Source organism: Hylobates moloch, unplaced genomic scaffold (assembly GCF_009828535.3).
Source record: "Hylobates moloch isolate HMO894 unplaced genomic scaffold, HMol_V3 SCAFFOLD_8, whole genome shotgun sequence".
Classification (NCBI taxonomy): domain Eukaryota; kingdom Metazoa; phylum Chordata; class Mammalia; order Primates; family Hylobatidae; genus Hylobates; species Hylobates moloch.
In genome coordinates, this window is record NW_026652283.1 from 79,782,505 (window position 1) to 79,806,658 (window position 24,154).

Sequence of the window (24,154 nt, forward strand, 5' to 3'; positions counted from 1 at the left end):
GGACTAGCTATGCGGTGGGAGAAAGGCCTCCTGGAGGGCCTGCCACCTGGAGATCCACTTCCATTTTGTTTGGAGGTGAGCGTTGGAAGGCTGGGCAGACACCCTCCTGGGCCCAGGGAAGAGGAAGACACCTTTACCTCCCCTCAGTACACTGCTGGTCCCATGTCCTGAAACCTGCTCCTCATTCCTCTCTGGCCCAGGCGGCAGTGAGGCCAGGAGGGAGCAGAGGGAATGAGACAAGGCTGCTGGCTGCAGCAAAGGGATCTGTGCTGAACTCACAGCACCACCCCCGAGCCATCTGGAGCTCTGGCCCTTGCCGGAAGGCAGTGGGATGCAGGCAGGGGAGAGAGAGGCTCGGAGCCACTGCATTGTCTCCCTCCCTTCTCCACGCCACCCACCCTGGGAAACTGTGTAGGCTCATGGCTTGCCATTGGGTAGGAGTTGGAGATGGTATGGGTTAAACATCCTTGGCTTGGCCTCAGCAAAGTCCAGACCTTGGAATGGGTGAGGGAAGACCATGCTTACTCCTCTGTAGTTTTCCTAGAGAGGCTTATAAATAATTCTGACTGGCCGGGCGCGGTAGCTCACGCTTGTAATGCCAGCACTTTGGGAGGCCGAGGCGGGCGGATCACAAGGTCAGGAGATCGAGACCACGGTGAAACCCCGTCTCTACTGAAAAAAAAATACAAAAAAAAAAAAAATTAGCCGGGCATGGTGGTGGGCGCCTGTAGTCCCAGCTACTCGGAGAGGCTGAGGCAGGAGAATGGCATGAACCCGGGAGGCGGAGCTTGCAGTGAGCCGAGATTGCGCCACTGCACTCCAGCCTGGGCGACAGAGCAAGACTCCATCTCAAAAAAATAATAATAATAATAAGTAATTCTGACTAGAGCAAGGGTGGTGGGAGGCAGATGGACCACGTTGGCCTGGAAGGCTGGGGATGGGGTGGCAGCCCTGCTGCTCCCCACAGGGGCAGAGGGTGGGCCCCTTCACTCTAGATGGTGCTCTGGGAGGATTCAGCTGAAAAGACTGGAGGCTCCGGCATGCAGGCAACCCTGCCTCTGCACCGCAGTCACTCCTGGGATGCTGCTCTGAGGATGAGGATAGACTGGCATCTGGAGGAGCTCCAGGCTAGGATGTGCTTCTGGGGCTGCCCTGAGTGGGGCATGGAAGTCCCTGAGAGGCCTACAGAAGCAGGCTATGCCTGCCCCAGGCCACAGTTCATATTCCCCAGCAACTCACTCCCATCCCCACTGCCCAACCCAACTGCACCTTCCCATCTTCTACTTAGCAGGCTCAGGCCCATGCCTTGTTTCCCACCCCCAACTGTCAGAATAGAAGCCTAACAAGGGCAACATGGGCCGCCCTTCTGGTGCAGAAACGGGTGGCGGGCCCACATGTAAGTCACTGAAGAATGGAGAGGTGGACTCGCAGGCCTGAGCAGGCATGGGCATTAGCAAAGCCACTGATGCCAATCCCTGGACTCCTGCTTTTCCTTCAGAGAAATCTGACATTCAGGAAATTCAAGTATTTGTCCAAAACCCCACATCTACAGAGAGAAAAGGAGAATGGTCTTCCTGCCTTCTCCTTATCAGCGAGGACTGAATGCTAACACCTCTGGCCCCCTGGCATCAGTGCATTGTCAGAGGGAGGGTCTTTGTGGGTGGTGAGAAATGTTCAGGCCTCAAACAGAAACATCCAGTCTTTCTCTGTGGTTTCAGACAGGTTAAATTACTCGCCTGCCCTGAGCTACCACGACTGGGGAAATCCGGACAGAGATGGCCTCCACCAAGAAGAGTATCTGGGACTGCCCTATTTGTTCTGAACCAGCTTCAGCCTTAGCAAAATGGACTATGGATGGGGAAAATGAGGCTGCAAATCCCTGGGGGAAAGCTGGAGACCAAGCCACTGGTCTAGGTCCGCAGTTCTTTTGCTCCAGAATAACCCAGAATAAGCCAAGACTTCCTACGACTCAGTGTCCTCATCTGTAAACAGGGACTGTGCTCCGAGCTCCTTCCCCAATTTCCATGCAGTCTCAACATGCTCTAGGCACTCAGAAACTCAGCAAACTACATGGGCAGGCCTCCTGCTCTCTGCTGGATGGGCAGAATGGTGAGTACCATGTCTGTCTGTGTGAGTGTAGTAGCCCTCCAGCAGCCTAGGGCTGATAGAGGAAACTTGGGTCCGCTGGCCAGAAAAACAGTGATTCCAGATCTCAGACACTGCTTCTAGCCAAATGGAGCTGACTGTGTGTGATTCCCATCTCCAGACCTCGTCTGCTGTTTCTGCAGCACTCAGCTAAAGTAATAACTCTGACTGATGCCATCACACACAAAAACAAAAACACCAAGTCCTGGTGACGACTGCCCAGTGGGGCCAAGTTCTTTCCCTCCTTTCTGTGCATTTGTCCTCATGCAGCCATTCGGCACAACTGTTCAATCACACTCCAGATCCACGCAGCAGCTTGAGTTCCAAACCAGCCAGTGGGTCTCTATTAGTGACACATATGAACAAAGTTCCATTTTCTGTGGTCACATTTCAAAGTTCCAAGCACAGTTTCACTAGTGGTCTTGGAGACGCCCTGAAAGCCTCCATGTCACTTGTGTGGCCCACGTCCTTCTCTGAGACTGCTATATCCCTCTGTCCACTGGGAAGCAGAGGAACAATGTATCCTGCTGGCACGCCCTGGACACAGCACCCAGGCTGCCAGACCTCCTCAACCAGGCTCAGCGTGACTACACTAGCAGCTCTAGGCATACTCCCCAGCCCACACAGGGTCCCCAGGACACTCTCCAGTGGCCAGTGTCTGCAATGCATCTGTGCTGGGACTGGCAGTACCTCTACCTTTTTCTACTCTGATTGGGCCACTCCTGGGAAGTGAGGAACTGAAAAAGAAAGTGAGTACTGTAGCTGAGTTTCCTGGAAAAGGTCACTCTCTCTGACCCCCTCACCCAGACACCTAACTTCAGAACCAGCCCCTTACACATGCCCAGAATCTCAGGCCAGGCAGTTCAGCCCAGAGACACCAGGGCAATCCCAGCCTTCTTGGCTAACATAACATCAAGTTAGAAGTGGCCAGGACAGATGTAGTCTGACTAGGACAGATCTAACAGCAGGTGTGTGAGCAAAGCCTGCAAACCTGTTTTCTCATCACATGGAAGCATGACCAGGAAGGTGAACCTGCTCTTAGCAAAGTGACAAAGAGCAACTGCACTGGTTCAAGAATTATGCTTTGCCACCCCTCAGGAAGATGTGCCAAGGATTATTTTTCCTTGACAAGAACACCACTGAAAGCCAACTCTGGAGAAGCGAAGGTTCTACCTGAAAACCCCACCAGAAAAGGGTATTCACCATGTGTAAACTTGGAGAAGGGACCAGTTCAGCAATTCCCAAACTGGGTGCCATGGAACAGCAGCTCCTAAGATGTTCTGTGAAAGCAAGTCTGGGAAAGGCTGCCAACCATAGCCCTGTCCTAGAACTCTGTGATGCCCTCAGGACACTGAAAGTCCTGAGGAACCTCACAGCAAAGAAACATTTCATTTGTCTGGCCCAGCATTTGTTTGAAGTATTTGGCTGAGACCCACTCTTCACCAAACACTATGGATCTGAAGTAAGTGTGAGGTCCCATCTTCTCCTGGCCCTGAGCCTCAGCTGCCTCCCAGCACAATGAGGCAGATGGACTGAGTGTCTCCAAGGTCTTCCTATTCTGCTGTTTTTCCAGGCACAGCCAAAGGCTGGCTCCCTTCCCACCTCATTGAAGGTCCTGGGCTTGGAGAGCCTATAGGCAGGGGCCATGGTTTGGTGAGGAATAGGATGCCCACCAGGAGCCTGGGGCCACCATGTGTGGCTCTTCCTTATCCCCACCCACCTCACCCAGAGTCGTCCAGGTGCTGTGCTGCATCTCAAGGGAGCTGGAACCCAGAGGGGCAAGGCCAGCATGAGGAGGGGATGTCCCATAGCGGTACAGTCCACCTGCCAAGCCTCCCTATTCCTGTGAGGGGCTTCTGGCTTCTCACTGGCAGAAACACACAGGTGAGCTTCCCTGGCCTTAATCGTATTGTTCCAATTTCTGAACAGCAAGCGCTTACCTAACTGAACAGTGCAGGATGGCCTGTTTCTAATCACAGATGCAATAATCACGAGCGTGCATGCCTCCTCAGGAAGCCCCCACACTCCAGGAGCGACTCCAAAGGCACTGAGTCATCTCCCCACACCGACAGCTCCTTCCTCAGAATCTCACACTTACCTCTCACAAACCACACGTCCCACACCCACAGCACCTCATGGCATATATAGACCCTGACCTGTGAACAATTATTCTCACTCAGCCCCCTCCCACATGGTCCAAACGGCTCCAGCTGCTGTTAATCCCAGAGGCAGCCATGCCCGTACCTGCAGCCAGCCTCTCTCCATCCTATCCAAAGACAGATTCTTGTGGGGAGAAACAGAGGCTTTTACTCCCAGAGGAGTAGGAGGAAATCAGCAGACCTACTCTGTTCATTTTAAAGCGATGGCCCTGACTCACTTGGTGAGACATCCCACAGTCATTCAAGGCATCCTGAACAAAGCCAGGCTGGGGCTGTGGACCCAGAGTCCTCTTGCCCTCTTGGGCAAAAAAGAAGCCAAACTCACAGAAATGGTCCTGCAGTGGCCTCTTGGTGAGTGTAGGATACTGTCATCCTTGGTGAATGCTTGGTTCCCAGCCTGGTTCTTTACCCCAAGGTCATTTCTTTAGGGATAGGGTAGCTGCCCCATCACCTCAGGTCCCCAGCTGACTGGAACTAAAGCCAAGAAGAGGTGCTTCCCAGAGCCCAGCTGGAAGGCAGTTTCCTGCCTCCCCTGAAACCTTTCTCCCCTCACCAGCATCCCCATCTAGGGCCTGCTGTCAAAGAGAGAGGCCTCCTGGCCTAGGTCAGGGAAATTTTGCGTCTCTCTGTGTCCTATAGCTGCTCATGGCCCACTACAAATGAGTTCCACTGGGAAAAATTGTTCGTAAGATTGTCTTTGGTCCTCTCGAAGGCCATTTTTCCAGACCAAACTTGGACCAGGTTAGAAAGTATATTCTACTCTCAGACTCTACCCAAGCTTTCAGGGGACGCAGAAATCCCTTGGGAGATCTGGGGCCAGGCCCTGTTCTTTGCTGCCACATCTTGGAACCAGGACACATCCCTGCAGGAGGACACAGATGCTGGTGGTCAAGGGAAATGACCAGGAAAAGAGAGTTGGCGAAAGAGGGGAAGGGAACCAGGGGAGGCATGGTAATGAGGTGGCAGATGAGTGGGGAGCCAGCGCAGAGGTGGTTACCTGGGTGAGATGAGGGTTGGGGTTGAACCCACACTGGTTGCAGACCTTGTTGTGACACTGGGTGCAGGTGTTGAAGTTTGGCTGGCTGGGGGTCGACGTGAGGTCCGAAGTCTTGCATATGGGACACAGCGTGCTGCTGGGAAGGGGGGCGATCTGAGGGACGGAGTAGGGTGATGTGGGGGTGCTGCCTCTGTCCGGTGACACTGAGGGGGACCGCCCTGATCTCTGTGTCCTGCTGTCTACCTGCAGCGTCCTGCGGGGACCATCAGCCTCCTGGCCTGCTGGTCCCTGTGCTCTTGTCTCCCGGGAGCTCTCATGGCCAGGAGTGGTAGCAGAAGCCTGCTTCGGAGTTGGGGAAGCTGCTCTCTGGCTACCCAGGGGTTCCTTGGGGTCCAGTCTCCGGGAAGTGCTGAAATGATATGAAAATGACTGTTAGAGATACAGCTTAGAAAAGCAGCTTGCGGAGGTCTCTACCAAGTTAAGTGACCCTGCCAAGACCCATCACCACCCTCTTCCTCCTGCCCAGAAGAATCATCATGGGCCTCATTTGCTGTGTCCTGTGCTGAGCCTTGACAAGCATCTCCAACTTGAACCCTTCGCACGAGGGCATGAGGCAGGATCAGAACATGTCCTCTCACATTCTGATAAAGTACAGACTCTGATTCAGTAGATCTGAGTAGGGCCTGCATTGTAAGAAGCTCTAAGGTGATGCCAATACTCTGGTCTGAGGCCCATGCTTTGAGTACCAAGATTCTAAACCTACACGTTAGAAATACCTGGGATGGGCCAGGTGTGGTGGCTCAAGCCTGTAATCCCAGCACTTTGGGAGGCCAAGGCAGGCAGATCACTTGAGGTCAGAAGTTCAAGACCAGCTTGCACAACATTGTGAAATCCCATCTCTCCTAAAAATACAAAAATTAGCCAAGCTTGGTGGCACACACCTGTAATCCCAGCTACATGGGAGGCTGAGGCAGGAGAATCACTTGAACCCAGGAGGCAGAGGTTGCAGTGAGCAGAGATCGTGCCACTGCACTCCAGCCTGGGCAACAGAGTGAGACCCTGTCTTAAAAAAAAAAAAAAAAAAAAGGGCTGGGTGCGGTGGCTCACGCCTGGAATCCCCACACTTTGGGAGGCCAAGGTGTGCACATCAAGAGGTCAGGAGATCGAAACCATCCTGGCTAACATAGTGAAACCCTGTCTCTACTAAAAATACAAAAAATTAGCTGGGTGTGGTGGTGGGCGCCTGTAGGCCCAGCTACTTGGGAGGCTGAGGCAGAAGAATGGCATGAACCCGGGAGGTGGAGCTTGCAGTGAGCCAAGATCGTGCCACTGCACTCCAGCCTGGGCAACAGAGCGAGACTCCATTTCAAAAAAAAAGAAAAGAAAGAAATACCTAGGGTGATTTTTAAAATTCCGACTCCCAGACTGCACCCCAGTCGAATTACATAAAAATCTGTGGAGGCAGGACCCTGGCATTAGTATTTTTTCCTCCCTAGGTGATTCCAACATGAGCCCAAGTTACTATACTGAGATACTATACTGGCCAATCTGTTATATCCTGCCTTGAACCCCTTCAGAGGCTGACCCTAGATCACTGGGGATGGGGGATACTGCAATGCCTAGTTAATGCCATCTCCTGTACCAGGGGCCTGCCTCTACACAAAGGAGCCTTCCTTCTGGTAGCCCTCTGGCAAGCCTGATGCCAGACCAAATCTACCAAGATGGGATAAAGTGTTACTTTTCCACTAGTGTGAAGCTGGGTGGGGTTGCAGTTCCAGGATCCAGCCTTGAGGAACCACTGAGTGAGGTCCAATGCATCTAACCTTCACCTCCATCACAATCTGGCTGCAGAGGAGCCAACAGTGTTGGGTAATTCCATGAAGTAGAAAGCAAACTGTCAGGCTAAATGTCAATCATATATTCCTTCTCCTTTGACCCAACTTAAGTTCATCTCTGCAATTTTCCTCTTTTCCAGTTTGAAAGAGGATGAGCACAAAAAGCCAAAGGCAATGCTTTATACTGCTTCCCTGAAATTCTCTCCTTGCTTTAGTCTGTACTCACTGGGGTGAATGCTGGCACTCAGGAAACAGGGCTGACTTGCTGAGAGCAGTGTGGAGGCCCAGCCTGTGCAGGAGACTGCCCTGGTAGCTGCTGCCTCAGTGCCCCACGGTCTGACTGACAGGAGAAGATTCTAAGTTTGCTGCCCCCATCTGAAAGCCATCTGCTTGCCAAAAAGATTTAAGAGCCAACTGGTAGGGCATCATAGGACAAGCCATTTCGGGAGGAAGATGAGGAGCCCGCCTGGGGACACCCACTCCAAGATACTCTGCAATCCTTCCTCCCTTCTGAGGAACTGGTGGGTAGAGAAACATATCCTTGGTCTAATAAAGACTCTCCGAAAAAAAAGAAACACTATTAAATAGTGCTTAATTTCCTGTCATCAACCATCAGTGGCATAGACCTAACCATCCAGTCACAGATCCACCAATTTCTTCTTCAGCAAGACAACCAGAGTTTGAGTCCAACCCCTCAGGGCCATCTTTGCCACCAGCTGTGAAGCCTAGCATGGTGGTGGCCACAGCATCTGTGGAACCTGGGCTTCTCTGGGCCCTTTCAGTATACTAATTTCTAGGTATCCTAAAGAAATATTTCCCACTTGTCCAAATTAATAGTTTCATTTTTTACATAAATTATTTGGGACTGGAGTTTAAAGGCAGCCCTTGAAAGCAAATAGGAAGCTATTGAGAGCCTTTTACAACATGTGAATGGGCTGTGGCCCCCTCTCCAGGCTGTGCAAGACTTCTGAGAAATGTAGCCATTTCTATTGTATTTGTGTTGACCAATAAGTAGCAGGCAATCTACATATACAGTGACTTTTTAAATCAATGTTGTATCACAATGTAGTCTTTCTGGAGACATTTAGGTTCTAAACTCAGCTGTGGTGACAGTGAATAAACAAGCAATGTCTTCTGCACCCAGCAAAGTCTGCATGCAAAGGCAGTGTTCCTGGCATTGATGTGCATCCACACACCTCATGGTAGCCATCATGACACCTGGAGATCGCAATACATGTCCACGGTCTTTGTATTCTCCCATCTTCCTAGATGCTTCCTTATATCCTCTCCTTGATCTTCAAGCTTCCAAACACCTCCTTTTGTCTCTTAACTGCCACTGATGACCTGCTGACCATCTCACAAAAAAAGTGGGACCCACCAGAAGAAACCTGCACAACCTCAGCCTCCCTACTCCTGTCCCCCAGTGTTCACCTGCCTCCTGATCCCAAGGCCCACTTCTCACCTTCACAGATTCTCCCCTCTCCTTCATCATCCATTTCCCCCTCTCTGTTGGATCATTTCAATTATCATACAAACAAGCTTCTCCCACCCTAAACAACAAAAAAGTAGAAGCAACAGTACTTTGCTCCACTACTCCTTCAGCTACTGCCCCATTTCTCTCCTCCTCTTTACAGCAAAACTCCTTAAAATAATTATCTCCACTTGCCTGGCAAGGTGACTTGCACCTGTAATCCCAACTTGGGAGACTGAGGCAGGAGGATCTCTTGAGCCCAGGAGATCAAGGTTACAGCGAGCTAGGACAACGCTACTGTGCTCCAGCCTGAGTGACAGAGCAAGACTCTGTCTCTAAAATAAATAATAAAAGAACTGCCTCCACTCACTATCTCCCACTCCTCTCCTCTCTCCCTCTCAATCTACCCCTCCAACCTGGCTTTTGCCCATCACTCCACAGACATTCCTCAGGTCACAGTCAGTAGGGACCTCCACATCATCAAATCCGACAGTCACATCTCAGTTCCTCATCTCATTTGACCATCAGCAAGAAGGGAGGAAGAGATCGCTCCCTTCTTCCTGAAATAAGTTCTCTATTTGCCTTCGGGAATACCACCTTCTCCTGAATTTCCTCCTTCTGCCTGGCCACACCTTTCTAATCTCTTCTGCAGGTTCTTCCTCATCTGCCAACCCCAGAACCCCACTCCTTACACTGGAGAGACTCAGGGCTCAGTCTTTACACAAATGTGCTTCTGTGAGTACTCGCAATCCCTAAGTCTCAAGACTTACCCAGTCTCAGGGCTTTAAATCCACTTTCCACTGATACGCACCAAATGTCTATCTCTGGCCCAGAACTCTGCTCTGAACTCTTCACCTATCTAACTGCCAACTCCACATCTTCACAGAGGTACCCTGTAGGCATCTGCACCTTGACACACCCAAGCTGAGCCCCTGATCTTCCCCCTAAATTTGGGCCTCCTAGTCTCCCCCTTGGTGCCATCTCTGCCTCCCTTCCTGTCTCATCCTAAGTCAATCCAGCAGTATATCTTGTTGGTTTCTGAAGCTGGCCACTACTACCTACTCCCTCCTCCTCACCCCACCTGGTTTGAGCCATTCTCAGTTGCCAGGATAAGGCTTTTTTTTTTTTTTTTTTTTCTGTGAGAGTCTCCTTCTGTTGCCCAGGCTGGAGCACAGTGGTGCAATCTCAGCTCACTGCAATGTAGCTGGGACTACAGGCGCACACCAGCACGCCTGGCTAATTTTTTGTATTTTTAGTAGAGTCAGAGTTTCGCCATGTTGGCCAGGCTGTTCTCGAACTTCTGACCTCAAGCCATCCGCCCACCTCAGCCTCCTAAAGTGCTGGGATTACAGGCATGAGCCACCAAGCCCAGCCCCAGGATAAGGCTTTAAATACACAAGTCAGGCCACTTCTCTGCTTTGCGTAAGCCCTGCACTGGCTTCCTTTCCCTCCCAAAGGAAAAGCCAAAAGTCTTACAATGGCCCATAAGGCCCCATGAGATTTTGCCCCTTTCCCTCTGGCCTCATCTCTGATTGCCCTCTCCCTAATTCCACTTCCCTTATGCCAGGCCCACTCCTGACATGTGCATTTGGCCATTGGATTTGCTGTTCTTTTTTTTCTTTTTTTTTCTTTTGTTTTGTTTTGTTTTTGAGATGGAGTCTCACTCTGTTGCCCAGGCTGGAGTGCAGTGCTGCGATCTCAGCTCACGGCAACCTCCGCCTCCCGGGTTCAAGCAATTCTTCTGTCTCAGCCTCCCAAGTAGCTGGGACTACAGGCATGCGCCACCATGCCCGGCTAATTTTTGTATTTTTAGTAGACACGAGGTTTCACCACATTGGCCAGGTTGGTCTTGAACTCCTGACCTTGTGATCCGCCCGTCTCGGATTTGCTGTTCTTTCTGCAGACACTTGCTCCCTCTCAAGTCTTTGCTCTGGTGGCATCCTTTCAGGGACACTTACCCTGACTCTATTCAAAACTGCACTTGTCTCCCCTGCCTCTTTGTTCTCTGTGGCACTGAGCACCTTCTGACCCATCATATAACAAATTTATTGCTTTTATATATCCTCTGGGATCCCTGCATTAAACTGCCAGTTCTGTGTGGGCACGGTCTCTGTGTGCTTTCCTCACAGCTGTGTCCCAGGGCCTACCACAGTGCCTGGCACAAACTGGATGCTCAATATTTATTTCCTGAATGGGTTGACTGTAACCACTAAATGACTCAGAGCAGTAAAAAGTGGCCCCAAAGTTTTAAAGCTGAGGAAACACGGCAAGTGCCTGGCATGACACTCGGCCCTTCTCTGGGTCTGACTTCATGCAGGAGAGAACTTCAGGAACAATACCTAAAGTTCCTCCCTATAGCAGCTGGCTACACCCCTAGCTGTACCATAGAAGGCTCTGCTGACAATAATTGTGGTAATGCTGACCGAGCCCTCACCATGAGCCACCTGTCACATAGTAACTGCTTTAAGCCTCACAGCAAATTCACTGGATAGGATCTATTTGGCCCATTTTACAGATGAGAAAACTGCCACACATAAAACTTAAGTAACATACAAAGCCATCATGACTTGCAAATGGTGGAGCTGGGATTCCAATATCTAGGCCACCAGTCCATGTCCTTAACTACATCCCACACCAGTCCATGTCCTTAACCACATCCCACATTGCCTTTCTAGGGTAGCTGTAGAGGGGGTAGAAAGCATTGCAGTTTGGGTTCTTTGGATTATTTTTTCTGAAGAGCTGCTTACGTGGAAGCTCCCTGGGAAGAGGTTTCACCATTTTGCTCCCCACTATATCCTTAGGGCCCAGCGCCACGTTTGGCATTGAATGGACACTGAATAAGCATATGCACAATGACCAGAACAATGTGTGAACAGTAGAATGAGCTCACAGAGTGGGGCTGGGCTAGGACCATGACACCATTCACCTGGGACTTAACTAGCAACACTGAGAGACTCAGAAAGAAAATGACTCCAACAATAGATATTCATTCATTCATTCAGGCATTCACATTTACTGACCCCTGGATTAGTTCCAGGCCCTATAATAGGTATTGATGGTATAAAGGAATGATATCTCTTCAATGGAAGGTGGGTCCACAGGTGTTCATATTGTTATTCTTCACATCTTATACATGTTGTATAGGTATTCTTATATTCTTTATAAACAGTCATTTAATATTTAATTAAAAATTTTTTTAATGATTCATATAGGAGTCCAGTCCTCCAAGAGCCTCTGGTCTACAGTAGAGACAGATGTGCAAACAAATCCCTGCAAGACACACTGCTGCATGGTCCAGCGATGGACAGAAGCAGAAGTCTTTGAGGATGAGAAGACATTTAAACTGGGTCTTAAAAGATGGGCTGTTCATGCCAAGATGACAGGGCATGCTAGGCAGAGGCAGCAGCATGCACGAAGACCCAGAGGCACAGCAGAGCATGCTCAGTCTGAGTAGCTATGCAGGGTAAGCTTGGAAGGCCTAAGTCATTTCTGCTCCCAGCACCTAGAACAGCTCCCAGCAATCGTGTGAGTGTGTGTTGAACTACCTGAGCTAATTGGGAAGCTAAAAGCTAAAATGAGCAGAGTCTGTAAGGTTTTCACATAGGGGAATGTTTAGGGTCTCTTCAAGGAGAAGATGATGAGGTAAGGAAACCAGTGAGAATAAGGCACTGGCCCAGGAGATAGTCTGTGTGGCAAGAGGAAGGGAAGGTACAGCAGCAGGTATTCTGGCTTTGGGTCCGGGGAGGAGTGTTCCTTTTAATTGAGATGGGGAATCCAGGGAGAGAAGTCAATTAGTGGGTGAGAAATGGGAAGTGAAATCACAAAATCACAAGTTTGGGTTTGGTTTGGTTGTGTTGAGGTGGGGATAGGGGGTAAGAGACATTAAGAGATGGGTCACAGCTTCAGTTCAATTCAGGTTAAGTGTAGATATTTTTATCTGGGAGAGTTACAGGTCTTGTTCACAGACAATTCTCAGGCTAGAAATCACCCAGAGAGCAGTGGTCCAAGAAAGCTTTGTGGGGAGGACCAAAGTTCATAGGAGTAGAGGAGATGTCAGAACCAGAGAAGTCAGAGAAAGGAGAAAAAAGAGAATGACCCCACAGGGTTATAGAAGTTCCCATGAGGAGGAGCACTCAACAATGCCCCATGCCATGATGAGTCTACATATATGAAAGCCGAGAAGTCACAGGAAGAAAGGCTACACCCATGAGTGCCACACACCATAAATGCCCAAGCCCTGTCCCAAACCAGTCCAGCTTGGGAGGGGCCAGTTCCTTCTCCAGCTGAACACAAGGGCCCACCGTGGCAGGAGCTCCAGGGGTCATAACTGTCTGTGCCACACACCTGAACACACGTTCCATGAGAGCCACAGTGACTGCACCCATCCAAGGCCTCCTCAGGAGGGAAGAGGTAAGCCCTCCAGGAGGCTCTTCTTAAGAGACACAAAGGTCTCCACCAAAATACGGCTGCTGGGCAGGAGAAAGAAGGGAATGAGGAAAAAGAGAGGGAGGTATCCACAGGCAGGACCCAGCCCACCCCAAGGAAGACTTGGTCTCGTGGATGTGGCCTCATCAGCAGAGAGGCCCCTTGAGGCCAGTGCTCCTCCCAGCAGCCATGGGAGTCCTGTTGCTGGGGAGGGCCAGGGTAAGGGTGTGTAAGCAAGGAGGGGAGAGGGGTGCTGCCATAAAGGAGACACAGGGGACAGGAAGGGCAGAGAGATGAAGGAGTGGCTAGAAGCCAAACAGGGAAGACTAGAAATGCCTTACCTAGAGACAAATACATATATATATATATATATATATATGTATGTATTTTATTTTTTATTTTACTTTAAGTTCTGGGACACATGTGCAGAACGTGCAGGTTTGGTACATAGGTATACATGTGCCATGGTGGTTTGCTACACCTATCAACCCGTCATCTAGGTTTTAAGCCCCACATGCATTAGGTATTGGGACAAATATATTTTTAAGATGGCCAAGAAAGGTAAACAATGTAGAAACAGCCAGATTTCTATCAGCTTTTCTTCCTTTCAGCATTTAAGGCTATTAGCTGATCAGAAACAATCTTAACTCAGGGCTGTTTGCCAAGGCAGGAAGGAGCCCCCTGGCCACAGAAGGGCTGCTGGGAAGGGGAACAGAGCAAATTCAGTTAGCCTCTCCCCCACCAATCCTTAGTACCCTGTGGCCTCCTGTCCCATCCCATGACCACTACTGGGAGACATAATCCCGACTGCACTGGTGAGAGGCTGGGCTCCCCTCTGTCAGAAGCCACCAGAAAGGCACAAGGCCAGCAAGCATCAGTGACTAAAAAATGCTTCAGACACCAGTGACGTCCATAATGGCAGAACCACCAGGAGAGATGTGGCTGCCCTGGTGCACAGTGGGAAGGAGGGCCTGACCAGGCTGATTCAGACCAGATGGAAAAGCAGCCAGGCATGGAGTCAGTGCAGACACCAGAGGGAAAACCAAGCTGGGCCCCACAAGGCAGCATTCCAGAGCATGACCCCCACCGCCTTCAGTTGAGGATTTGAAAGAAATGTTTCCCATTAATAAATGGCTGTCTTTGTTCACCAGGAGGGGAGTGAACTTAAAGAAACTGTTTCTCTAAGTCAGAGCGGCCAGAAGAGCCCCACAGCTTCAAAAGAGGTTTTGATAAATTCACGGCTGACCTTTCTGTAATGGGCAATCAGAGATGGGCAGACGCTGTGGGAGGACCCTCTCCTTTGAGGCCCAGGGCAGAAAGAACTACTGGGCCACCGCAGTGGTTCCTGTGCACCCAGGCAGCAAAGCAGAGGCTGTAGAGCAGTGGGTGCTGGGGCCAGGTCCAGTGTCCTAGAGCTTCTCTCTCAGGAATGGATATGAGAATCTAGAAAGTTTAGGCTTAGAAAAAGATTCCAGTTTTTGCACAAGAAAACATATCCTGGCCTGCCCAGCCTTCAAGCCAGTGGCCTCCTGCCTTTTTAATCATGTGCCTCTGTCAATAAAACATGTTTCAGCATCTCCAACATATGAATATTCATCTACCAATTATATAAATGCCTATTTTTTATAAAACCCACCTCCCCAAATGGAAAAGTTTTAAAAGATGATACAGACAATAAATGTAAACAGAAATTTCCATATGTTCTGCCTTGTCCCTCCCGTATCCCTCAACCCCTTGGCGTATGTGTCCTAGTTGAAGCCACTGCTAAGAAAATTCTTAAACTCTCAATCTCCAGTCCTTAAAATAGTCTCTGTTGGTTTCCCAGACCAGATTCAGTCCTACCCTCCACCAGGCTCCACGGAAAGTGTACTTAGGTCCGTGACAGGGATGCCCCCAGCCATCAAGGGCTGGCCTCATCAGCTTCCTGATTGTCCTAGGGGCCAAAAAGAATTTGCAGTGCTGACGGCAATAGCACAAGGGTAAGGATCTCCGTAACACACAGCCACAGCCACAGAAAGAGCGTGTGATTGCCCAAGAAGATGGCATCATGGGCTCAAAGCCTCTAAGGTGCTGTCTGCTGGCTGGAGAGGGAAGGTACCACACCCAGGGTTCCTGGGCAGGGTGAGAGGTCATGCCATAGGCAGAGCTCCCTTGAGGCTGACATCTTCTCTTCCTAACTTCCCAGCCCCTTTAAGTTGTAGTCCCACTCTGATGGTAAGTTTCCAAGACCCAAAAGACCCCAGAGTAACCCAGAGAGCTAGGTCCTTGGTAGAGCTGGGGACAAAGCACCATGGCGGCCTGGTGACGCCAGGTGTATACTGATGCACTTGGGCAGACATGCACTCAACATCCCTGAGCAGACAAACCCACATGAAGGAACCATCAGTGTTACCAGGTACCTGCCACCTCCACTCATCCTTTCCACTCAGAAATGTCTGGCAGGTGGAACTCTTCCTGTGGCCAAATAACAAGGCTCAATTTGTTCCAGGCCAGCCTGTTTGGGCCAGAAGAGAACATGTTTAAGGCAGTGAGCTCTGACTGCTGTGATGTTGCTGAGAGAAAGAGTCTGGCATGAGACTGCAGGTGGGTCAGCAAGGGGAGAATGTGACAAGACGGACTGGTAGGAACAAGACTTGCTGCCATTAAACATAGGCTAGAAGAAGTTGCCAGCATCAGACGGGGAGACCACCAGGAGTCTGAGAGCAAGGGGAAGCCAAGCGACAAATACCATAAGAGTAAACCTTGGGGACCTCATTCCCCAGCCCTGGGGCCTGAGTGGGTCTACTAGATTGAGAACATCTTTCAGGGCAAATTGATTTGCTTTTGGTTTCCTCTGGGACCAGCTAGTCTCCAGAATCCAGAGCAAGGATGGGAAATAAGGGTAACTTTCCTTTAACCCCAATAAATTGGTAGTGACTGCCTGGGAGGTGGATTTGGGAAGGATTCATGGGAAAGATTGTTACCATCAATTAAGCACAAAGGCCATGGGCTTGTCATCCATGATGTAGAACAAAACCAAACCCTTAGACCTGCCTCAAGTGACATCCATATTCTTGTAGTGTCTCACTAAGAATTGCACCAGGCCCACCTCAGGCCAAATTCTAGAAAGAGACCAGTGGGTATACAGTAGTGGTTCATGTAGCGTTTACCTTTGATCTTCCCCTCAGTCCCATTTTTATCTCTATCCCATGGCTTTTCCAGAATAGCAAGAGCTGTATGTGGCCACCAGTCAGCTGACGTGTCAAATGCCATGAACTCAGTATAACTTTAAAGACTGAATGTCGGCCGGGCGTGGTGGCTCACACCTGTAATCCCAGCACTTTGGGAGGCCAAGGCGATCAAACCATCCTGGTAACGGTGAAACCCCGTCTCTATAAAAAACAAAATTAGTGACTGTGGTGGTGGGCACTGTACCCCATTGCTAAAAAAGACTGAATGTCTCTTGCACCATGGTGCTGGTGACAAGCATTGTGTGAATGATGGCTCATCTGATCATCTGAGAGCAAGTAAGTAGTGGTGAGGTTACTACTCCTTTAATCACTGCATCTCCATGTGTGTCTTAGGGAATTTATCTCTAGAAGTTTTTATTCATTCATTCATTTAAAAATAATTCACAGAAACCATGTTTCCTGAATTCTTGAATGTCTGAACACATCTTCATGACCTTTACACTTGAACTACAGCTGGGCATGGGGGCTCATGCCTGTAATCCCAGCACTTCGGGAGGCCAAGGCAGGTGGATCACTTGAGGTCAGGAGTTTGAGACCAGCCTGGCCAATATGCGGAAACCCTGTCTCTACTAAAAATACAAAAAAAAAAAAAAAAATTAGCCAGGCCTAGTGGCACACACCTGTAGTCCCAGCTACTCGGGAGGTTGAGGCAGGAGAATCACTTGAACCCAGGAGGCAGAGGTTGCAGTGAGCCGAGATTGCACCACTCCACTCCTGCCTGGGCAACAGAGCAAAAACTCTGTCTCAAAAAATAATAATAATTTTAAAAAAAACTTGAATAACAGGTTGGCTGAATATAAATTCTGGGTTTACACTTTCTCTCCCTGAGGACTTTGGAGATATAGCTAGCCCCTCTGTTTTCTGTCATTGATTATTACTGTGGAGAGCTCTGGGCCAGGCTTTCTTCCTCTCTCTCTCTCTCTCTCTCTCTCTCTCTATATATATATATATATATATATAAACTTTTCCCCTCTGGATGCAATAGAACTATTTTTTTCTCTTTGGAATTGAGTGACACCACCAAGATATGCTTTTGGGTTGAATATGTGTGTTTTTCCTAAAATTCAGTCTGGCCTTTCTTTTTTTTTTTTTCTTTAGATGGAGTTTCACTCTTGTTGCCCGGTCTGGAGTGCAATGGCACTATCTCTACTCACTGCCACCTCCACCTCCCAGGTTCAAGCAATTCTCCTGCCTCAGCCTCCTGAGTAGCTGGGATTATACGCATGCGCCACCACACCCAGGTAGTTTTTGTATTTTTAGTAGAGATGGGGTTTCTCCATGTTGGTCAGGTTGGTCTGAAACTCGTGACCTCAGGTGATCTGCCTGCCTTGGCCTCCCAAAGTGCTAGGATTACAGGTGTGAGCCACTGTGCCCGGCCCCTGGCCTTTCAAACAAAAGATTTATGTGTTCTTTTATTTCAGGGGGAAAGTTTTCTTCCATTATATCTTTGAATATTTTTGTGTTCCATTTGTTTTGTTCTCTTTTCCACAGATACCAATTATACCTATTTTGAATTTCCTTTGTTTTTCTATTGTCTGAACTGCTGGCAACCCATAGTTTTCCCCTCACCTGCCACACCCTGCTCAATTCCTTGGGTAATTCCACCTCCCTAGTAACTCCTTGGCATCACACAGGGCTCAAAGATACTCCCTAAGCTTGTCTGCTATGTTGGCTTTGCTAACGAGTCCAATAGATCATTATTTGTTTTGGCCCTCTGGACTCTGACAAGTGTCCCCTCCTAAAATCCTCCATCCTGGATTGATTTTGATCCTGGACTTAAAAATCATTATTTGGCTGGGCGTGGTGGCTCATGCCTTTAATCCCAGCACTTTGGGAGGCCGAGGCAGGCAGATCACAAGGTCAGGAGATCGAGACCATCCTGGCTAACACAGTGAAACCCCGTCTCTACTAAAAATACAAAAAATTAGCCAGGCATGGCAGCATGCGCCTGTAGTCCCAGCTACTTGGGAGGCTGGGGAAGGAGGATGGCGTGAACCCAGGAGGCGGAGCTTGCAGTGAGCTGAGATCACACCACTGCACTCCAGCCTGGGCAACAGAACGAGACTCTGTCTCAAAAAAAAAAAAAAAAAAAAATCATTCTTTGTTTGTTTAATTTCAGGTTACAGGTATTTGTTATTTTTGTTGAAGGTAGAGTTTTCTTTTCTGTTTCTTATTCCTCTTGGAGATTTTGGAAGGAAAAAATGTCTTTTTTCCTACGTAGTCATCAGACTTGGGTAACAGCTCATCAGCAGGAAATTCCTAGGGGAGCTAGGACAGGTGGGAGCCCATGCTGGGAGCCAAGAGAAGCAGAGGGAGGGAACAGAAGGCAGGCAGCTGGCCAGGCCAGAGTCACCACCCAGAGCCAAGACCTAGGTCAGCAGCTCCTTGAGGAGCTCCCCCTATGATCTCCTAGACTCTCCAGATGACCCTGGCCTGGGACACCAGAAGAACCCAAGACATTGACATTTCTCTGAGAAGTCACAGTGCATTCCTGCACTAAGACCTTCCTGGCCTTTCCAGTCTACAGTGACTGGGGCACCTTTTAAGAGTGTTCTAGGCCAACCAGGTATCTCCATGTGTTCCCCTACTAGGCTCAGCTTTCTGAGGGAACATCTAACTGGCCAAGTAAATTCTCAGCCACCTTTCCACAGACTTCTAAGGAGCTTTGGCCCCAGTGCCAGCCTTCGTCACATTTCCCAGCCTTGTCTTCTGGGAGTACCATGGCTCTCAAGTATAGCCCAGGAGTTCTGATGCAGCCCAAGTCACGGAGGCTCCTGCTCCCCAGCCAGCCCCAGGCTTATAGACACCTGCATTAGGACCCCGCATGACACAACTTTGGGTTGTGTAGCATCACAGTGTTCTGACCCAGGTTAGCTCCTAAAGCTAGGAAGCTCAAATCAGGAGACTGAAGTCATTATATAAAGCTGAGCCAGCTTTTCCCAGGTTCCAGCTACTGCAAATCCTACTACTACAGCCTTTTACCAAGGGGACAATGCTGTGCTTGTCAGCTCTCTTCAAAATTTTGCTGCAATCTGGAAGTCAAGATAAACTAAGAGAAAACTGTAAGCCTTTGTGACTAGGGAGGAAGCAAGCACTTCCCATAGTCCTGCCCCAAACAGGGCAGAAGCCAGGACTCTGACCCAGAAACCTCAAGTTCCTGACCAGTCATCAGACCCAATACTGATGACAGACTCAGCACTCAGCCTGCCCTTAGGGGCTGCCTGGACACATCTTTAGCCCACAAAGATGGCTAAGGGTCTACTTCACACTCAGCCCTGCTCTAGGCACAGGAAGAGAGATACAGGCCAACAATGCAGTTGGCAAGATCACCCAATGTCTGCAGCACTATGCAGACACTAAATGCATGCATGAATTCGCTGAACATCTGCTGTGCTCAGGGGACTGGACTGGCCCCAGAAACATCCCAGCGTATGAGGCATCCTAGAGCCTCATGTTTGAGACTTCCAGGGAAACCCTGCCTGGGACCCCTTAATACCTTTCTAATGGGAAGTCAGTGGAATTAAAAAACAATGCCTATTGTCTATTTTGTGGGAGAAAGAAACACCAAACTAATATCTATTCATCCCATGTTAAAAACTTCTCTGTCCAGAAATCAGGCCTACTTGCTTTTTTTTTTTGAGACGAAATTTCGCTCTTGTTGCCCAGGCTGGAGTGCAGTGGTGTGATCTTGGCTCACTGCAACCTCCACCTCCCAGGTTCAAGCAATTCTCCTGACTCAGCCTCCTGAGTAGCTGGGATTACAGGCCTGAACGACCACACCCAGCTAATTTTTTGTATTTTTAGTAGAGATGGGGTTTCGCCATGTTGGCCAGGCCAATCTTGAACTCCTGATCTCAGGTGATCCACCCGCCTAGAAATAACAGGTAGTAAAATAAGAATGAAACCCTCTGAACTCTACCTTTGCCTTGCAATTTCAAATTTATTACAATCAAAAGAATACAAAGCAAGCGTTCTCACACACAAAACTCCATCTATCACATACAAAAGCATGGGAACTTGAACATGCATGTGTGTGTTTGGTGGGAGGGGTCAGTGGTCGCGGGGCTCCCAGAAGGAGAAATCAATGTGGGCTGGCAGAGTCTCAGAAAACCCTGGAGGAAGCCATGGGGAAGGGGGGTGGTTCCAGAGAAAAGTGGGCCATCTGGCTTTCCTCTACACAGAGTGACCACAGAGTCCTCAGAGTTTGGCACAGGGCCTGGCCCAGAGCAGGGCTCAGTAAATGTTTGTGGATTGAATGACCCATGGGCTCGGGTGATTGATCACGGAAGCAGAGGCTCTGTGTGGTAGCAGTGGCTGGCACACTGGGCACAGAACACAGAGGACGCACTGCAATAATCCCGGGGCCTGCAAGGGCATCCCAGGCCGACGACAGACAAGTCTGGGGGAGAAAAGACTCTGAAGCCTGGTACAGAGACATGAGAGTAGGCCCTGCTTAGGAGTCTCACTCAGACAGCCTGTTTGAAAAAGGCCTGGCTTTCCTGTGGTAGCTGCCACAATCATAGTCACATGTGTGAAAGCTCATACCAGTTATATTGTGCTAAGTGCTCACTCTTCCCACCTAATCCCACCATATGCATGTCAGGCACAGCAGCATATCCAGGGTTACCACCCGACCCTGGACACACTTGCCCACAGCCTTCAAAGCACTCTACCGTGTGGCTCCTCCTATCTAGGCAGTTTTTTCTCTTCCTGCACTGCCTTTGGCAGGGATTCTTGAGGCTCCTCATCTGACCCCCACCGCTACCAGCTCATGCTCTATTCTCTTTCTACAAGGCAGTTTCCTTAAAAGCCAATTCAGGCCAGGCGTGCAATGGCTCACACCTATAGTCCCAGCACTTTGGAAGGCTGAGGTGGGAGGATCGCTTGTGCCTAGGAGTTTGAAACCAGCCTGAGCAACATAGGGAGATCCCATCTCTACAAAAAAAAAATTAGCCAAGCATGGTGGCATGTGCCTGTGGTCCTAGCTTCTTGAGAGGCTGAGGCAAATGGATCTCTTGAGCCTAGGAGGTTGAGGTTGCAGTAAGCTATGATTGCACCACTGTGCTCTGCAATCCAGCCTAGGTGACAGAGTGAGACCCTGTCTCAAAAAAAAAAAAAAAAAAGTCAATCTAACCTTCAAAACCTGGTTTAAGCATCCTGCCCTCTATGGGCCCTCACCAGATTCCTCAGTTCCCAGAAATCTGTTGTGCCTTCCTGCAGACTTTTCATGGCCTCATGCAGGAGGGCTCCTTGTGTGCTTGTGGGCCCCCTCTGGCCTCCCTCTCTCTCCTCATCTGCATGCAGCATGAAGCTAAATGCCCAGACAGGGCTGGTGCTAAGGACATATTGACCTACTGAATGCAATTCTTTTTTTTTTTTTTTTCCGAGACGGAGTCTTGCCTGTCACCCAGGCTAGAGTGCAGTGGCACGATCTCGGCTCACTGCAACCTCCGCCTCCTGGGTTCAAGCAATTCTCCTGCCTCAGCCTCTCGAGTAGCTGGGATTATAGGTGCCTGCCACCACGCCCGGCTAATTTTTGTATTTTTAGTAGAGACAGGGCTTCAACATGTTGGCCAGGCTAGTCTTGAACTCCTGACCTCGTGATCCACCCGCCTCAGGCTCCCAAAGTGCTGGGATTATAGGCGTGAGCCACCACGCCAAGCCTGAATGCAATTTTTTATAAGGCTTATGAAAGACGATGAGACTGATTAAAAAATGCCATCTCAAGACAGTAACTGAGACTCAAGATTCCAGCAGGAAAAACATCCCCTCTTCTAAATAATACCCACTGCAACATCAAAGGACATTTAAAAAGAAAAGCTATCCACTACTTTCCAGCCTTTGACATTACCGTGTCCATGGTTCCACATGCCTGTCAGCCTAGTTGCAAAAAAGTGTACATAGATGGTGGCCTGTTTTCCTTTCTTGCCAACTATGCAGTCTTTCCTCTGTGATTTTCTTGTTTTTCACTTCTGAAGGGTCTGAGAAGGAGAAATCTAATATTTATCTGTGGCACTTTGGCTCCTGCCTTTCCTTCTCTCTCAGCCTGTGAGAGTCAGGAAGGTGCTGGGGGTTCATTTCCAGATTCTCCCTGTGGACAATTCCCCTATTGGCCACTTGGGGAGATTGCCTCCCGCTGGCAGAGACCACCCAGTGAGAGGCTTCCTGCAGGAGATGACCTCCGTCCCTCCATACCCTCCTCCCATTCTTCCCTCCTGCCTCAGAGATTGATTCTCAGTCCCCCTCACTGTTCAGCCTGATGTGGGGTAACAGCCACGAAAGCCTGGCCTAAGGCCAAAACCTCCCATCCAAGGAGCCATCAATCCCTTTCAGGTGTCTGGACCCACCCTTGACTAGAAGAGGCCCTCCCTCTGGTATACCACCACCAAGAGCTCCCTCCTCTACTCTCTTCCCCTTTCCAGGGCTCAGCGTCTGGGGAGCACAGATTCAGGGATGCCCATGTTCCTACCTGACATGTTTTCACACATTGAGAGAATTAAATTCAGCTACTGTGGCCTAAATTCCATCAAGACAGATGCTCTCATAAAGGAAATATCCGCCTATTGATCTAAGAGTGGTGACTAAGACCTGAGAAAAAAGCATGATGAATTACTGTGTGCACACGTGCATGTGTGTGTAGTGTGTGCTCACATGTGAGTGTGCACATGCACTGTGTGCATGTGTGTGTGAGCATGTGACAGCATACGTGATCACACTCTCCATGGCACGTAGCTAGCCACTGACTAATGAGTAATATACTGCCAAGCAGTCCTGCTCCCAAAGAGAAGGGCAAGTGCTCTGAGGGACTAGCCCAGCCCTGAATCACCACACCCAGAATGCCTGGACCGGACTGAGCCAACAGAGGGACCAGGGCCACCCCAGCATGAGGAAATGCAGTGCCAAATGCCCAGTAGGCACTGAGAAAAACATTAGCCTTGCCTTCCTCCCTTTCTTCCTTCCCTGGCTTGACAACAAGTGGAGTGGGCAGGAAGCCTGGATTCTGATGCCAAAATCTTCAGGGTAGTAGGAAGTAATGAGAAGTCCAGGCAGCAGTGCTAAGGGAGAGATAATGGTAGAACTGTATGGCCTGTGTCTAACAAAAGAGGAGAGACCAGGGTCTGAGAGCCAAACTCATGCAAAGGCCCCCTGGCCCAGATGATTAGGCAAGTGCATGGGTGTCTGCACAGCCCTGCTGAGGGAATAAGGAGAATATTGCAAACTGAGGCGCCCACCACCATGTCCGGCTAATTTTTGTATTTTTAGTAGAGACGGGGTTTCACCATGTTGGCCAGGCTGGTCTCCAACTCCTGACCTCAGGTGATCCGCCCGCCTCGGCCTCCCAAAGTGCTGGGATTACAGGTGTGAGCCACCATGCCCAGCCTGCAAATAATATTTTGGCATGGTCAGGTTTTTACCTAGCAGAAGGTAAAGGGAATGTCTGGGGAAAGTGCTGGGGACTCAGGGTAGCTTGAGAGTTCCAGAGAACAGAGTAGGGTACCTGGGATGGAGGATGTGAATACAGATCCAAATACAAAAGGGGGAGGCGGAAGGGGTCAAGGCTCCGATGGTGGCCAGAGCAGCACAAGTGTGTGGCTTTACTGCATGTCAGGTCCTCACTGGGAGCTTCACGGCCCCTGGCACTGGGCTGCACTGCAGATGCTGGCTACCTCGTAGTGAGCAAGGCAGACAAGGCCACTCAATTCATAGGACTTGCCTTATGGTGCAGGATATAAGCAAAGATCAAGAAGACAAATAGGTAAGTCCAATTCATTCAGAGTATGATAGGTGCTTAGAAGAACAATATGAATGAGAAAGGAGAGAAACTACCCTGGTGGGTCAGGGGGCACTTCTGAAAAGGAGACCCCAGAGCAGAGTCATGCCAAAAATATATA

The 24,154-nt window shown here is 49.6% G+C and overlaps 1 protein-coding gene across 2 annotated transcripts in view; it reads right to left on the reverse strand.

The window, feature by feature from the left end:
• The window catches only part of BSN (bassoon presynaptic cytomatrix protein), a 114,702-nt gene that overhangs the window by 39,211 nt on the left and 51,337 nt on the right, over positions 1-24,154 (reverse strand). For both annotated transcript variants that reach the window (XM_032161481.2, XM_058442227.1), the window contains exon 2: positions 5,302-5,710. In XM_032161481.2, the coding sequence (XP_032017372.1) occupies positions 5,302-5,710 (409 nt within the window). The remainder of the gene's footprint in view (positions 1-5,301; positions 5,711-24,154) is intronic.